The 17,883-nt window shown below is 34.7% G+C and overlaps 1 protein-coding gene across 4 annotated transcripts in view; it reads left to right on the top strand.

Moving 5' to 3' along the window:
* Window positions 1-17,883, top strand: part of IFT80 (intraflagellar transport 80) — a 95,382-nt gene that overhangs the window by 72,471 nt on the left and 5,028 nt on the right. For 3 of the 4 annotated variants that reach the window (XM_045583642.1, XM_036447319.2, XM_045583644.1), the window contains 8 exons: window positions 107-270; window positions 3,019-3,083; window positions 6,689-6,824; window positions 7,224-7,371; window positions 8,797-8,968; window positions 9,879-9,968; window positions 10,068-10,240; window positions 17,750-17,873. In XM_045583642.1, the coding sequence (XP_045439598.1) occupies window positions 107-270; window positions 3,019-3,083; window positions 6,689-6,824; window positions 7,224-7,371; window positions 8,797-8,968; window positions 9,879-9,968; window positions 10,068-10,240; window positions 17,750-17,873 (1,072 nt within the window). Of the gene's footprint in view, window positions 1-106; window positions 271-3,018; window positions 3,084-6,688; window positions 6,825-7,223; window positions 7,372-8,796; window positions 8,969-9,878; window positions 9,969-10,067; window positions 10,241-17,749; window positions 17,874-17,883 lie in introns of those variants that run through there. The other variant, XM_045583643.1, reaches the window with a different exon arrangement.

The following is a 17,883-nucleotide window of genomic DNA, read 5'->3' as shown; positions in this document are numbered from 1 at the left end:
AGGGTTGTTCAGTTGTCCGGTTTAATGAGCATATTATACTTTTATTACTTATAAAAATATATTATACTCCTATTTGAGAATATTTTTTTAATTCTCTATTTTTTAGACATTTTCTTCTTGTAGATGGTGGTGGTATCTATTTATATTCTTATGAAGGGCGCTTCATTTCTTCTCCAAAATTTCCTGGAATGAGAACAGATATTCTGAATGCACAGACTGTATCTCTGAGTAACGATACCATAGCAATAAAAGATAAAGCTGATGAAAAAAGTAAGTACATTTTTATAATCTCCTATATCAAATTTCCATGAAATTTGTTAACACTATAAAATTTTCATACATTAACTTTCATTTTCTCATCTATTGATATATAACTTTCTATGAAAGAAATATGAACTTTCTATTTTGTCTTAGATATGAATTAATGAAAAAACTGAACTATATGTAAAATTGTCATACTCTAACAAATAGATATTGTTACAATAACAAAACTTAGTGGTAAGGAATAAATCAATACATATGTCAGGTGTTTTGTAATTGCATAGTGCAGTAAAACATTTGCTAATTTTTTTGTTTTAAGGATTTCCTTTCTATGTAGAAAGGAAGAAAAGAGAAGGAAATGAAATCATTTCTAGATGGCAGACAGATTTAAGATGGCTGTGTAACTGTTAATAATTAAAATTAGGAAGTCAGATTTTTGTCTTCAATAAACAAATTTGAAAATCTCAGTCTTTACTATGAATTGTTTATACTTTTTTTTATTGAACACCACATGTTGTAGGTAGGAGCTTTAATATATAAATGTTTCCAACTGAATATACCTTTTTCTGAATTTTTCTAGTTTACTTATATGTGAAACATATTTCATTATTCTTTAGTCCTTTGATTGCTCATAGAATTTTACATTTAGAAAGAATTGTGAATATTTTTAGAAACAGATTTATATGCCAATAAACTTTGTTTTATTTACATAAATTTTGATTATTAAGATAGTCATGTCGCCGGGACCGGTTTGGCTCAATGGATAGAGCGTCGGCTTGGGGACTGAAGGGTCCCGGGTTCGATTCCGGTCAAGGGCATGTACCTTGGTTGCGGGCATATCCCCAGTAGGGGGTGTGCAAGAGGCAGCTGATCGATGACTCTCTCTCATCGATGTTTCTAACTCTCTATCTCTCTCCCTTCCTCTCTGTACAAAATCAATAAAATATATTAAAAAAAAAAAAAAAAAAAAGATAGTCATGTAATTTCATTTTGTTATAAATAGAAAATCAAAAAGACTAAAATTATTGTAGAACTGATATAAAATTAGAAGGAAAATATTTGTTTATGTTCCCTTTTAAAGAAACTAGTACTCTTTAATGGCAAAATAGGGGTATATGCTAACAATGGAAACCACAATTGAAGTACCTAAATATTTACTCTGGAATTTTAAAAATTTCCTTTCAACGGGGCAATCCACAAATAAAATCAGTGGTTTTTCTAATTTGGGTGCTCTTTTACAGGCATGATTCTTAAACCAAGCACAGTACTCTATATTATGGTAGGTGCTCCATGACTACATGATAATAGATTTGAATATACCCCTTTGGGTGACTGGTTAAGTAATAGAGAGGTACTGCTTTTGACTTCTGTCTTGCACAGATACAGTAGGTTAATAGTGTGGGTGATTATTTGAAATAAATGATCTGGGTATGAGGAGAGTGAAAGTTAGAGAGCAGTTACAGTACTTATGTTTAGAAGCAACTCTTTCAGCTCCCAGTTTCTGTTACATGTTATCACCAAAACACAGGTCCAACCGCCCATATATAGATCAGGGCCACTAGATATGGAAAAGTAGATGAGTTCATCCTTTACCTCCAGCTCTTTCTAATATGTGCAGTCAGCATAGGATGGAAAGCTTTTTAAAAAGTTATTAGTTTCTATAGTTATGAAAATTACTGGGTTTACCAAGCCCAAATCATATTTTAAAAATGGAATCCAACATTTTCCAATTATATTTCTATATTTAATTCAAAATTCTGTTATGTATTTTTCTTTTTCATCTGTCTCAGCATAATTGGCAGTTTCAGAACATTACTCACTGTTATGACATGTGAATATAACCAATGACCTCAAATCTTAATATCTTAAGGTTTACTAAAATCTAAAATCAATATACTAAAAGTGTGCTCCTCTAGGATTTAAATATCACATACATATTTTATCATTTTTGTTATCTTAAATTACCCAATTTTTTTTCTGACTTTGTACCATTTCTGTCTTTTCTGTAATCCTATTGCATGTTCAGTTACATAAAATGAACTCCAGTTGGGATGAATCTTGGGCTGACGTAATTCTGGAATTACTTAAAGAGAATCAGGGAAACATTCCAACAATCTTCTCACCCTCGCCCCAACAAACTTTTAAAAGGGAAAAAAATACCCATCAATATCAGTCATGTTTGAAACCTTTGCTGAAACAGAGAAAGGGACAAAGAGAATCCCTGTTAGCAAACAAGGACACTCCCATCCCTCAGGCGATGGCAGGGGTTCAAGTTCTCTGCCTGGGACCCAGGACAAACACCCGACAAATATACCGCAGTGGTGTGCTGACCACAGGGAACTGGACAGTACATAACACATTGCTGGTATTATAGTAGGCACTTGACACAATTTTCCTTTGTGAAATAAAGATTGTCTGGATGTTATACTGGTTCTAAATCAGTTTTCAAAATTAGAGATTACAATTAGACTTGGACTTGACATTGTTGATCTTATGCAGCATTGAAGCCATGCCATTAATAACCATTCTAATTAGGGAATGTATGTTTTAGGAAGAAGTATCCAGTTCCACTGTTTTCATAAGAAATATGACCCTGTTAATAAGTAGACATTTGATGCTGCTGCTCTTCAGTGCTGATAGATACTCAATGGGCCACCGAGTTAAATAATTTCTCATGAGGACTATATAATTCCATTGAAGTTTACCAACAAAAATTTTAATGTAATATATTAACTAATGTTCTACTTTTTTTTCAAGTTATCTTCCTCTTTGAGGCATCAACTGGAAAACCATTAGGTGATGGAAAGCTTCTCTCTCATACGGTAATGGACATTAGCTATTTCTAATGTAAATTGTCACTTTTTACTTCCTTAATTACTTATTTTAAATTTGAATAACACACATTTGTATGATTCAGAAATAAAAAAGTCATAAAAGACTAAGTAGTGAAAATGTCTGCCTTGTACACCTGTTCCTCATCAATAGTTTTTCTACCAAATAACTACCACTTTATTAATCTCCTGTATATCCTTCCAGAGATTTTCAATGCAAACACAAACAGAACTGATATGTTCTTTCCCCCATCTTTTACAAAACTGTAAAATACAACTCTGCACCTTTTCTCACACAACACTATTTCTGGAGAACTTTCCATATCATCATATGAAGTACTTTCCCAATTCTTCCCCCATCCCACTATACATATAACATTTTATAGGTGTATCAGAATTTCTTTAACTTATATCCAAGTGATAGACATTTGTTTCCAGTCTTTGGCTGTTACAATATTGCCAAGATGACTTACCTTGCAAATACCTTCTTGCCCAAGTGTTAGTGTATTCTGGGAGAAATTCTTGAATTGCTGGTTTTTAAAGATGTTATGATAGTATACATAGATACAGTTACTTGGTGCAAACATGATTTTTGCTGAATTCACAGATCCCAGCAAGCCATCACACATAGTAAACAGTAAACAAAAACCCCTTGATTTGAATTGAAATCAATCCATACAGAACCATTTTCAAATTATGAGAAAATACATTTCACTAGCTAGTATGATAAAAGATTGATGCAATATGTGAGAAATACTTTGCTATTGTACACTGATCATTAATTGTGCATTCTAGATATGCTTCTTACCAGCTTTTTCTGAGCTGGTTGTAAATTCTTTTTTTTTTTAAATAAGTTTTTATTGTTCATATTATTACAAATGTTCCCCCCCCACCACCATTGCTCTCCTCTACCAGGTTCCCACCCCACCCTCTGCCCTGTCCCCACTCCCCATTGTCCTCATCCATAGGTGCACAGTTTATGTTCAGTCTCTTCCCACATCCCCCTCTCCCCTTTTCCCCAAGAATCATCAGTTCACTCCCCTTCCATACCTCTGATTCTATTATATTCAACAGTTAATATTATTCATCAGATTTTTTTTTAATTTCCTTGGTTTTTAGATTCACTTGTTGATAGTTACATATTTGTTGTTCATAATTTTTATCTTTATTTACTTTCTCTTCCGAAAGAACCCCCTTCAGCAATTCATATAATTCTGGTTTGGTATTGATGAACTCCTTTAGCTTTTTTTTATTAGTGAAGCTCTTTATCTGACCTTCGATTCTGAGTGATAGCTTTGCTGGATAGATTATATTTGGCTGTAGGTTCTTACTGTTCATCACCTTGAATATTTCTTGCCATTCCCGTCTGGCCTGCATGGTTTCTGTTGAGAAATCAGCTGACAATCGTATAGGTGCTCCTTTATAGGTAACTACCTTCTTTGCTCTTGCTGCTTTTAATATTTTCTCTTTGTCTTTTGCTCTTGGAATTTTAATTATAATTTGTCTTGGTGTGGTCCTCTTTGGATTCCTTTTGTTTGGAGTTCTGTGCGCTTCCTGGACTTGTAAGTCTAATTCTTTCACCAGGAGGGGGAAATTTTCTGTCACTATTTCTTTCAGTATGTTTTCGATATCTTGTTCTCTCTCATCTTCTGGGACTCCCATAATTCTGATGTTGGTTCGCTTGAAGTTGTCCCAGAGGTTTCTTACATTATCTTCAATTTTCTGGATTCTCATGCCTTCTAGCTTCTGTGGAGGAGTGTCTTCTGGCTCTTTATGTTCCAAATCTTTGACTTGATTCTTGCGATCTTCCATTCTATTTTTAGGACTTTGTATAATATTTTTTATTTCAGAGAATGTATTCTTTATTTCTTGTAGATCCCTTATCATTTCTTGTTGATCCCTTATCATTTCTTGTTGATCCCTTATCATTTCTTGTTGATTCCTTATTAATTCTAGTTGATCTCTTTTCATATCCTCATAGGTCTTATCGATCTTTTCTAGGAAATTCTTGAAAAACTTTATAAGTGTAGATTTGAACTCTATATCCAGTTGCTTTTTGTCCTCCATTTCTTTCGTTTGTGATCTATTTTGTTGTCGCATTTCGCAGCTACAGATGGGGCGGGGTTTCAGGATGGAGCCTACAGCCTTGGCTTCAGTCAGCCCCGCCCTATGAGGTCTTAGTAATCCCCAGGGTCCTTCAGTACTCACTGCAAGCGCCTCTGAGAGAAAGGTGCCCTCGATTTTCGCCTGCTACCAAACAGTCTATGCTCTCCCCCAATGAGCCCGGTATTGTGGTTCAGTTCAGTTGGAAGTGGAGTTGGAGGTGGCGTTCAGAGCAGTCTGGAGCCCCTGTCTCCTTCCCCCCAGGGCAATCCCTCGGCACAGCCGACCATCCCTTCTCTGCACGCAATGTGCGAGCCTCCGGGACCTCCTTTCACTGCTACCCCGGAGTTCCGCCTTACAGCCCAGCTCCCGCTGTGTGAGCCTGGGTCCCGGGGTCTGGCCTAGAACTGGGGTTCAGAGCAGTCACAACTGGGGCTTAATGCAGTTGGAGAGTTTATCTCCTTCCTGCTAGGGAACGCCAGCCAGGCACTCAGCCGCCCTCCTCTCCGGCTCCGTCCTCTCCGCGTGTCTCCGTACCTTGGGCTTTTCCAGCTCCTCCGCGCTTCCTTCTGGTTTTCTCCTTGCTTCTGGTTGTAGAATATCCAGTCAGTCAACTTTCCTGTAGTTCTGGGTAATGTCCATTTTATATTTTAGTTGTATTTTATTGAAATTGTTGTGTGCGCTGCGGCTAGGTGTTTACCTGGGCGCAGCCATCTTGGATTCTCCTGGTTGTAAATTCTAGATATGCTTCTTACCAGCTTTTTCTGAGCAAAATATCTTAATGGCCACGGATCTCAGTCTTCTCATTTGCTATATATATATATATATATGCCTAATATGCAAAGTGTCCCCTCGGGAGTTTGACCAGTTTGATTGCTTGCTATGATGTATGTTGACCACCAGGGGGTGGCGTGGAGTGAAGGAAGGCCCCAGCTGGCAAGTGGCAGCCACTAGGGACCCTACCCATGCACAAATTCTGTACACTGGGCCTCTAATATAAGTATTTCTACTTCAGAAGATTATTTCCTGTTTCACATGAAATGATTGTGAAAGAAATCTATAAAATATAAGGCTTTGAAAACATAAGATATTTCCATAAATCAGTTCTTACAAATCTTTAAAATACAGGCAATCTACTTAGAGTAAATTGTGGTGTGAGAAGCTTAATCAAATCTCTCATGTGATACCCAGACTTGCCTTATTCTTTTACCCTGACTGTTCAGATGGAAGTGTTTTTTAGCTTACTATTTCAAAATATACATTATTTTAGTGTTTTAAGGGGCATCTTTCTATGGCCAAAAACCCCCACAAAAAGCATGTTAGTATAGCTTTTGAATTATTAGCATATTAGCAGTTTAAAATTATTTAACAGGGACAGTTTTTTTTTATCATTAAGTAAATTTAATTGATCATTAAGTAAACAAATGTTCTTCAAGTAATTAAAATGATCTGATGGTTAAACTAATCCAGTATTTGTTTTTTTTTAATTTTAGAATGAAATTTCGGAGATTGCTCTGGATCAAAAAGGACTTACTAATGACAGAAAAATTGCTTTTATTGATAAAAATAGAGATCTCTATATCACCTCAGTGAAACGATTTGGGAAGGAAGAACAAATTATCAAACTTGGTAAATTTATTGTAATAATACATTTAGAATTTTAATTACTTTCCAATTTTCTTAGGTCTACTCTGTCACATATTATACTGAATAGCTTATTTGCTTGAATGAATCTATGAATGCTTTAATATCATAACATTTATTAGCTATTAGTTCCATTTTAATAGCAGGTCGTTAGTAACCACAGCTAATTGGCATTGAAGAGACTTGCAAATTAAAAATACATTGGTTCTGGATAGGATATTTAGAGAATTTTTGTACATGTTTTCACCATATGTGATCAGAAAATATTCAGACCTACCAGAAATTAGATGGGGTCTTGTATGTCAAGATATATTTTAAAGATATATGTTTAATACTTATTATATAGTGGAACTAACCGTACATTAACATTCTTTTTAAAATAAGGAACAATGGTGCATACTTTGGCGTGGAGTGATACATGCAATATCCTTTGTGGACTTCAAGATACTCGATTTACAGTGTGGTATTACCCCAATACAGTTTATGTGGACAAAGACATTTTTCCCAAAACATTATATGAAAGGGATGCCAGGTAATATTTTACTGCACAGTATTATTTATTACGTAAATAAAACTAATAGAGTGTCATGTCTTTGTTTCTAATGCTGCAAATATCTTTCACTTTACTCAGTTAACTGAATACTTTGTTAAGCTAAAGCTAGCTTAGTGAGACTTAATTGATGGAACCAAGTTGAAAATGTTTTATAATACAACTTATTGTTTCTTATGTGACTGTAATTCTCATAGTATGAGTAATATTAAAGCTTAATGTTGTTTAATGGTAACTCAGATAGTTTTTTCAGTGTGGTTTAGTAATTTTAATATAGCCACTCTTAAGATTTTTCAGTGGTACGCAACATTGTGACAACCTTTACTCTCCCCCAGATTGTCACTGACTTTAAGCCTTTCAGGAATGTATGTGTTCTAAAATTGAATTCAATCTACAATTTAATTTGTAAATTAATATTTTAATATTAAAGAAAAACGTAAAATTACTGAAAAGTTTTTTAAATTTTATGTGCTTCAGAAAGTCAAATGCATTTATAATTCTAAATTCTCTAAGAAATAGCAAGAGGAGTCCTAGCTGGTTTGGTTCAGTGGAAGAGTGTTGGCCTGTGGACTAAAGAGTCCCAGGTTTGATTCCGGTCAAGGGCATATACCGCATTTGCAGGTTTGATCTCCAGCCCTGGTCAGGACTCCTGTGGGAGGCACCCAATCGATGTATCTGTCTCATATTGATGTTTCTCTCTCCTTGTCTCTCCCCTCCCTTCCAATCTCCTAAAAATTAATGGGAAGAATATCTTCCATTAATTACAAAAAAGAAAAAGAAAAGAAAAAATAGACGATCTCTCACTCTTGACAAATAGGAATACAAAGGCTTTTAACTCTAAACCTTAACTTGCAAATCTATTTGAAGTTCTCTTTTAATTTTTAAATGTATAACCTTAACAAAACTAAACAGGCATCATTTTAAAAGTTGTTAAACTAATAAAGAGAAGTTATCAATAAAGAAAAATAAATAAAAAAAGAAAAGTTAGTCTCTTAAAGTTGACCTCTTCTGATGGTGAGGGAATATTCTTGAAATCAGCTTAATTTTTAATGGTTTACACTTTAATACTTTAAAAGTTCAAGAAAAGTGATTTAATCATTTGTGTGATTTACCTTAGGACTGAGGGGAAAAGTCATTTGAAGTGTTTTTAGGAATAGCTCTCATGTATATAATAGATTTGCCATGTTAAGTAGCATATTTTGCTCCAAATATAAATAAAAAGTTAGATTCAAATGTGTATTTGAATATATCTATTCTCTATGGAATTAACTTTTTTGGAGGTGCATTTTGGAAGTTGAATACTCTCTATGTATGTCAGGGATTAACTCTCCAAATTTAATATAAATGAAAAATTTGCTCAGAAAATAAATTGCACTTTGCTTTTTTTGTTTTTTTTTTTCCCTACAGTGAATTTAGTAAAAATCCCCATATTGTGAGCTTTGTGGGAAATCAGGTAACTATAAGAAGAGCCGATGGCTCACTGTTTCACATGAGCATATCTCCATATCCTGCTATTCTCCATGAATATGTGAACAGTTCAAAATGGGAAGATGCTATAAGACTCTGTCGCTTTGTTAAGGTACTTATATTTCTAAGATACTTAACATTTCAGATCCATAGTTGTGTATATATTGTGTATTAGTTTATAAATTATCTGTACAAGATGAGAAATGACAATAGTTAAGGGCTGTGAAAATATGTAATCAGGATCATACCTCTTTTTATAAATGAAGATATGAGTGATCCAGGGAGTAGGTGCTTTGTGATTTATTCTCTGAGGAAGCTGTTATTTAAATGGATAGCGTCTTCATATTGATACATATAAAAAGTCTTCTGTGGAGCTTTTCTAAAGTCAGCTTCCCAACTTCTGTCTCCACAGAGTTCCTAATTTCTTAAATCTGGGAAGAGGTCTGGGCATAGTTTTTAAGTTTCTCAGATGTTTCATGCAACTAAATTTAAGAACCAGCATTTCCCAACTTGGTTGAATCCAGGGTTTTCCAAATATGTTTGACCATAAAACTCTTTTGTTGAATATGGGTTAACATTCCTTAGAATCCACTTTAATTGACTTTTTGATGTTTTTTCTTAAAAGAAATTGTTGGTGGCAATCTGCTATAATAGCATTATCCAAGAACTTTCCCATTCCTCAGGTTCCCTGTATGTTGTATTTAACATCTTATCAAAAAGACTAAAGGGTTTAAACCTTAAGTTATTTTAAAAGTATATTGTGAGTTCAAAAGTGAATCTTTGATACTCAGAAATTTTAAAACATTTATTTAAAAGTAGTAATCTGTGTGTTATTAATACATTTTAACAAAATAGCCACAGTGAAATTTCTACATCATGAAGTTATTGAATTATTCATTCTTTCAGTGCCAGTCTCAGTAATTTTTTTAAATTAAAATATAATTTTGTTATGTTTTGAATCACTGTTTATTTAAAAAATTCAACCATGTAATTAAGATAATTATTCTCATATTTCATTTTAGGAACAAACCATGTGGGCTTGCCTAGCTGCTATGGCAGTTGCTAATCGAGATATGACAACTGCAGAAATAGCCTACGCAGCGATTGGTGAGGTAAATAATGTTCACTTAAGTATATATATGTGTGTATGTGTTGCCATAATTTGTTATATTTCTGTTACTATCCAATTCAAATATATTTTCTTTTATTAGATTGATAAGGTTCAATACATCAATTCTATAAAAGATCTTCCATCTAAAGAATCAAAAATGGCCCACATATTAATGTTTAGTGGGAATATACAGGAAGCTGAAATACTACTTCTTCAGGCTGGCCTTGTTTACCAAGCAATCCAGATAAATATTGATCTCTACAAATGGGAAAGGTAATAGAAATAGTTTTTATCAATTCCAAAACCAGATTGATCTTACTCTTTTAACTACCACTTTAGTAAATTACATTTTTCACTGTATTTCATAGTTTTCTAATCGCACAAAAGAATTTATTCATGTTTATATTTGTGAGTAGTTTTGTAATTAAAGATTTATGCCTCCTCTGAACTTGTGATTTATTTATTTATTTATTTATTTTAAATATTTTTTTAAAATTGATTTTTCACAGAGAGGAAGGGAGAGGGCTGGAGATCTAGAAACATCGATGAGAGAGAATCATCGACCAGCTGCCTCCTGTACATCCCCTACCAGGGATGTGCCCACAACCAATTTACATGCCCTTAATTGGAATCAAACCTGGGACTTTTCAGTCCGCAGACCGATACTCTATCCACTGAGCCAAACCAGTTTCGGCTGAACTTGTGATTTATTAAAAGTTGGGTTGTAAAGAAGAAAAGAGTCTAGGATGTATCCCAAATTTCTGATTTCAGTAATTGAATAATACTACAGATTTAGAAGGGAAAATAGTTTCGTTTTTGGAATAATATTGCAGATTTGGAAGGGAAAATAGTTTAGTTTTAGGCTTATTGAATGTGAAATATTTGGGGAGAAATAGGTGATAACAGTTTATTAAATCGACCAGGGGCTTATAGGAAAGATTTGAACCAGAAATGTAGATTTTGGAGTCATCAGGAAATGGATGGTAGTTGAAGCCAAAAGAATGGATGGTATAGACTGGGGAATGTTTGGAGTGAGATGTCGACAACACTTAGGGGATGAGTGAAAAGAGAGAAAGCCACTGGAAGATTGGGATAAAGCAGCCAGACAGGCAGAGAGAAGAGCCAAGAGAGATTTGTGATTCTATGGAGGAAAGATGAAAGGATTTATAGTAAAGAGTGGTTGGTAGTAACGTTAGCCTTAGGGCAGATGGCTTTCTAAGACAGAATGGCATGCTTTTCCTTCCCTATGTGTTAGGTTCCCACACTCATTCTCTAAAATATGTGTCTCTCAGTAAACAGGGTTGTAGTGCTTGTATACATACACCCGAAGTTACTATGTTATAAAATGTTCACTTTTCCAGGTTAGAAATGTCTTTCGTTGTCTTTGTTTCTCTCTGGGTTCAAATATAACCTATAAATCTTTTCAATTACAGGCCTCTTAGAGTAGAATTTTTATAGATATCCTAGCTCTAATTTCCCTTGAATAAAAGTAAGAAGAATGGCAGATAGTTATTTTTGTCATTGACATATTACAGTCTCTTTATTTAATTTATGCACTAATGATCTATACAGGCAGTCCTCGGGTTATGTCAGAGAATCATTCCTACAGCACAACGTAACGATTTTCACTGTAAGTCAGATCCCACCTACATAAGCACCTACGTCACTCACATGGGCACATACACAGCAGTAATGAAGTGAAACAGTAAAAAAATTTAAAAGAAAGGTAACAATTCATGACCTTTACTTGTGGTAAATAAATAATAAAAAACATAAAGCACATACGTGCATATGTAGAAATGACAGAATTTTTTTTATAAATAACTGGGAGATGGCAACGTAATCACAAAATGACATATGTTGAGTCCAACGGAACCTGAGGACTGCCTGTATACTGTTCATACAATTCAGCCATTCTGTTTAGGTTTTTTATTTAGACAAATTGGTTGCCATTGTTTAATTGTACAAAACATCATGAAAAATGTTCTTGGTTCTATAAACATAAATAAGTCATTGTCCTGAATGTATTCTTAATTCATAAATTTTAAAGTAATTAGTTTGGAAAGAGACAGCATGAGAAATATTTTTAAAACTCTATATTAAATAACTAATAAAAATTATGTATACCATTATCAAGCTATGAGTTGCTTGAGAAATAGGAAAGAATAATGTTTAAAGCATTCTTTCAACCAATATTTTTTGAGAAAATATTTATGTTGATAAGTGTTAGACACTACTATTTGTATAGCATTCTAAACACTGTATAGTATTAAAAACAAACTTTTTAAACAACCTATTTAGGAATTTATTTTATTATCATTAATAACCAGTTAATAGTTGATCTGTATTATTCACCAGACTCTGAACCTTCAGATTACCACTAGTTCTGATTGATGGCACACGCACTTTCTGAGCAACACTTCAAAACATACGAAGAAGTGGAAAATTGGGTCTCTGAATGGTCTGCCTCAAAAAAAGAAAAGTTCTATTGGGATGGTATCCACAAATACCTGAAAGATGGGGGAAATGTATACTTTTGATTGTCGTATTTTCTTTGATTACAAAATCCACATTACTAACCAGTTAAAAGTTAATCCATATTTTAAACCAGTAATTCGAATTAATTATTAATCTGTTAAAAATGTGGATCAGCTGTCAACCGATTAAAATTTTGAATTTTGTAATCAAAGAAAACATGATAATTTTAAGAGAAGCATCAAAAGTGCTTTAGTCAAAGTAATATCCATCAGTAGCTACACATGTCCTCTCAAATAGAGTCAGTTATTTCTGACTCCACAATTCTTAGGATCTGGATGTGAATGGGGTTGATGTCCCTTTTGCCTTTCTCATTCTTCCCCCCCCCCCCCGCCCCGCCCATCTTATAAAAATATCTGATCCTTTGAGAGTTATGTCATGTGACCCTGATTTTTTTCTGCTGTAACTTCACATCTTCCCTATTATTTCTATATTCTCTCTGTACCTCCCTTTTCCTCTACCTCCAATTTTCAACAAATAGACCCTACCTTAAGATATTAAATCTCGCCCTAACTGGTTTTGCTCAGTGGATAGATATCGGCCTGCAGGCTGAAGGATCCCAGGTTCAATTCTGGTCAAGAGCATGTGCCTTAACTGGGGACACATCCCCAGTAGGGGCTGTGCAGGAGGCAGCTGATCGATGTTTCTGACTATCTCTCTCCTTTCCTCTCTGTAAAAAAATCAATAAAACATATTATTTTAAAAAGATAGTAGATCTCAGGGAGAGAAAAAAACAAAAGGGCCAGAGGATTTCCTGGGTGCTCTTTATTCCTCCCGTCTACCTGCCACCCCCCTTTCCTGTGTTCCTTGCTTGTTGTCTTAACTATAAACCAGTGGGTTGGTCAAGTGCTGGTAGGCCTTTGTGTCTACCTGATAAAGATCCTGGAGCATTGTTCCAGGATTCTGATTTTACTATTACACACTTGACTCCAAAAATGCATCTCTCATCTAGCCCTCTGACCTGCCATATTTGCTCCCAGCACCTGGCTATCCAACTGCCTTTTCAACATTTCCATTGGATGTCTCATATGTCTGAGTTCAAATTTGTGTTTATTCCCTTCTAAACTTGGTCCTCTTCAAGTAACCTCTATTATCTTGCCAGTCCATGCAAAGCTGGAAATCTAGGACTTACATTTGACATTTTCCTTATGCTCCACCCCCACCTCCCAATTACCAATTATTTTCCCTCCCAAATACCTCTTACTCGTATCCACTTTACTACCAGCATCCCTAAGATGATTCAAGTTTTTCTCAGGATAACATATCACTAATCTCTGCATCCGCTCTTCTTCTCCTCCCCTTCTTCATGCTGTAGTCATAATGACCTTGTCACAATGAATCTAACCATGTCACTCTTGACCTCTGATGCATTGAAATGAAACCTGCAGTTTCCCATCTCTTTCAGCATAATTATCAAGGACTGAGTAAAAAAGGACTTCAGTAGTCAACAGAAGTTACTATAGCTGCTAAGAAACTTTTATGTATTGTCTTCATTTCTAAATTCTACAGATATTTCTGACACCACTGTTGCTATTGCTTATTCATTCATTCAGCAGATATTTATTGAGTGCCTGCCATATTGGGCATATTTAGACATTACATGGAGATCTGCTGAAAAAACAACAGCATGAAGAAACAGTCTCTTGGTGAAGTATCTGGTCATGTAAGAGTACCAGATTGAAAAGGTTGTTGAATAGGAAGAGGGCAAATGTGGTGACTAAGGATGGGGGTTATGGAATTAGGCCTGGGTTTGACTTCTGGTTCTGCATTTATAACTCTGTGATCTTGGCAGGTTACTTAGGCTCTGTAAATCTCAGTTTCCTTATGTTGAAATAAACCTCATATTTATTGTCAGGATTTTAAAATTGTAAAAATTTATTTGCATACTGCCTAACATAGTAAGCCTACAATAAATGGTAGCTATTATTCATTTTAAAAATATTTATTGGGTGCTGTTGTGTGCTAGGTTTTAAGCTCTGAATATAGCAGTGAACAAAATCAAGTTCTGTGATGGTAATTTTTTATTCTATTGTAAATGGTATGGCTAAGATAAAAAGGTCAGAGAGTAGGAGTAAGAGGGATATATATTTGGATCCAATATAAGAATCAGTTTATAACAGCATAGTCCAATAGGGATGATAAATATAGTAGATTGCTTTTAAGATCCCTGAACTTCTATATTTGTCTAAAACCTTTAGAAAGGAACAGGTTTTGATGTGTTATTCCATTTGAGAAGCACAGCTCGCTGGCTTGTGCTTCTGTCATTCCTGCTTGAATCTGAAAATTGCCTGGAACCTAACAAAATGCAATCCTTAAAGACCTGTAGGTAAGCAAGTTATCTACTTGACATTCACTTTGGATATTTGGTGGTGGTCTGTTCTGAAAAACAGGTGAGGGGTAGGTAGAAACCAAAAACTCCAGATACACATATTGATTCTCTATATAAGTATTAATAAAAATAATTTCTCTACTTCTACCAGTTATATGAACTGATTTTGCCTTATTCAAATTATGCCAAGAAATCATATTTTAGAGTTATCTTTTTATGTAACTTCCTTCTATTTAAAGTCAGAGAAGATACATGGATTTATTCCAACCCCATAATCTAATGTCACATTTGTTTGGTTGCCAAATAACCATTTGCTAGAGACATACTGTTCCCATAACCCTTATATAGTTTGGAGTGAATTACCTCCTAAATGTGGTAAGGAAACATTTTATACCCAGCATGTACTTTTAGAGAACATTTAAAATAACACATTTGAGAGTTTATCTTTAGCCATTGCTTTTTAATCAGATAAATTAATACATATTTTATAATAATAATGGCTATAATGATAGATAATGCTTAGTATCTATCTAGCATCTAAATGCAGGATTAGGCATCATATTCTGTCCTTTCTACAAATTAAGTATCTCTTTGGAATTTTTGTAAAGCCCCACCCAGAATAGATGCATATGTATATTCTCCACTTAGAACACTTCTAGTTGTGTGCAGTCAAGAGCTCCTTCCTTCATCATGTACAATCAGAAAGAATGTGAAACCGAACTTCTAAAGTGCCAAAGGGTGGTTCACCAGAGTTACCACTCACACACACATCACTGGAATGAGACCCTTAGGGACATATAAGGGGATAAAATGGGAGAGGTTAGAAAGATTAAGGCAGATAATCTTTACTTCTCATCTTTTGATCCTCTATGAATTGTTTTTTGCCTTCTCTTCCACTTTGTTCCTGTATGTTCCAATACCTCTACATTCTATCTGTGTATCTTTTTTCTCTCTGGAAGACTTCAAGTCACAGAGGAATAAAGGAACTTTGTGAGGAGTTTGTGATGGGCAGCAAATATCTTTGAATTTAGCAGTATAGTTTATGCCAATTAGATTTTTATAAGAATTTTTTGTGGTAAACTTTGGCATTATCATTTGCATTAATGTGACAATTTTTTTTTCTTTTTTTAAAAAAATATATTTTATTGATTTTGTACAGAGAGGAAGGGAGAGAGAGAGTTAGAAACATCAATGAGAGAGAGTCATCGATCAGCTGCCTCTTGCACACCCCCTACTGGGGATATGCCCGCAACCAAGGTACATGCCCTTGACCGGAATCGAACCCGGGCCCTTCAGTCCCCAAGCCGACGCTCTATCCATTGAGCCAAACTGGTCTCGGCAAATGTGACATAATTTTTTCATATTGTATTTAACTTATCAGTTGTCTATCAATTGTCAGTTAATACACACAGCATATCTAAAATCTTAAAGAGATTATTTAGTTTAGATCAAGCCAAAGTATGCTAAGAGTTAAATAGATTTTCCTACTATAGAGTCACATATTGGGGGGGGGGGGGGAAATCTAGTCAGTAGTCAATAATGTCTAAAACAACAGATTTTGATAGTTGGCTCTGATAAATCATGATTGGCCTATTCAGAAATTGCAAGTCATCTTAGAAAGCAAGAAAACTTGAGGAACAATGTACTATGACTCTTGTGATGGCTGTTTCCCATACTTTAACCCAAGATGACAGGGGACAGCATTCGGAGAGCTATATATATTCTACTGGATTGTTCCCCACTCAGCTACTGTGAGTTATGCACAGGATCATGGGCTGAGATGTCCAAAACCTGCCTACAAAACCCAGCCTGGAACTGAAGATTAATCTTTTCAATTCCCACCATACTATCAACATATAGATTTTATGTCTGTGGTATTGTAATACTGATTTCAGCAATTCATTTACTTCTTGTCTCCTATTTAAATATTTCCTTTAAAGTAGCATAGTTAGCCGAACCCGGTTTGGCTCAGTGGATAGAGCGTTGGCCTGCGGATTGAAGGGTCCTGGGTTCGATTCCAGTCAAGGGCATGTACCTTGGTTGCAGACATCCCTGGTGGAAGGTGTGCAGGTGGCGGCTGATTGATGTCTCTTCCTCATCGATGTTTCTAACTGTCTATCCCTCTCCCTTCCTCTCTGTGAAAAATCAATAAAAATATATTTTTAAAAAAATAAAGTAGCATAGTTATATAGATACTAGTTAGAATTTAGTATAGGCCAGTTATGATTTATCAGAGCCAACTATTATAAATCTTATTTTAGACAATATTGACTACTGACTAGATTTTTAAAAATTTTATTTAAAATGTAAATGGCTGTTAACTTTTTCTAAGAATCAAATAGCAAAGGTGTTTTGTCAAACTTATCCTCAAATTTTATTTTCATAATATTTTAAATTTGCTGTATTAACAATTCAGTTGAATATTAAACATAAAAAATCATAGATTTACAGAAATGGTCAAGATAGCTGAACCATTTCCATTGGAAGGAAACTTCATTTATTTGCTGATTACTATTATTTCAGTGAATTTTCAGTGAACACTTGCCATACATATATTCTGTAGTGCTCACCAAAAATAAATGAAAGCCAAATCTTCCTTCAGTAAATGTATAGGTTTTTGAAGGAAACAGATGGATAATAATAATAATTATTATAAACAGTTCTGTAATAACAGTATGCATAAAATGTTATGGCGCACAGCAAAGGTAATGGTCATGGATTTCTACAGGGGGAGCTGATCAGGGAGATGAGCTCATGCATCATCTGGTCCTTGAAGTATAAAGAGAAATTCGTAAGATGGATGATATAGGAAATGACGCTTCATACTGGGGGATAAGTGGAGGGAACAACATAGAACCTTTTTCCCACCCTCTCACCCCATACAGCAATACTGACAATCTGTTTTATTCTCATTATAGGGCACTTGAATTGGCTGTTAAATACAAAACACACGTTGATACAGTTCTTGCCTACCGTCAAAAGTTTTTGGAGACATTTGGTAAACAGGAAACTGATAAACGATACTTGCAGTATGCAGAAGGCGTAAGTATTA

This window comes from Pipistrellus kuhlii, unplaced genomic scaffold (genome assembly GCF_014108245.1).
Source record: "Pipistrellus kuhlii isolate mPipKuh1 unplaced genomic scaffold, mPipKuh1.p scaffold_m20_p_2, whole genome shotgun sequence".
NCBI classification, from domain to species: domain Eukaryota; kingdom Metazoa; phylum Chordata; class Mammalia; order Chiroptera; family Vespertilionidae; genus Pipistrellus; species Pipistrellus kuhlii.
Note: the sequence above shows the minus strand (reverse complement) of the source record. Positions and strands in the feature narration are given on the sequence as shown.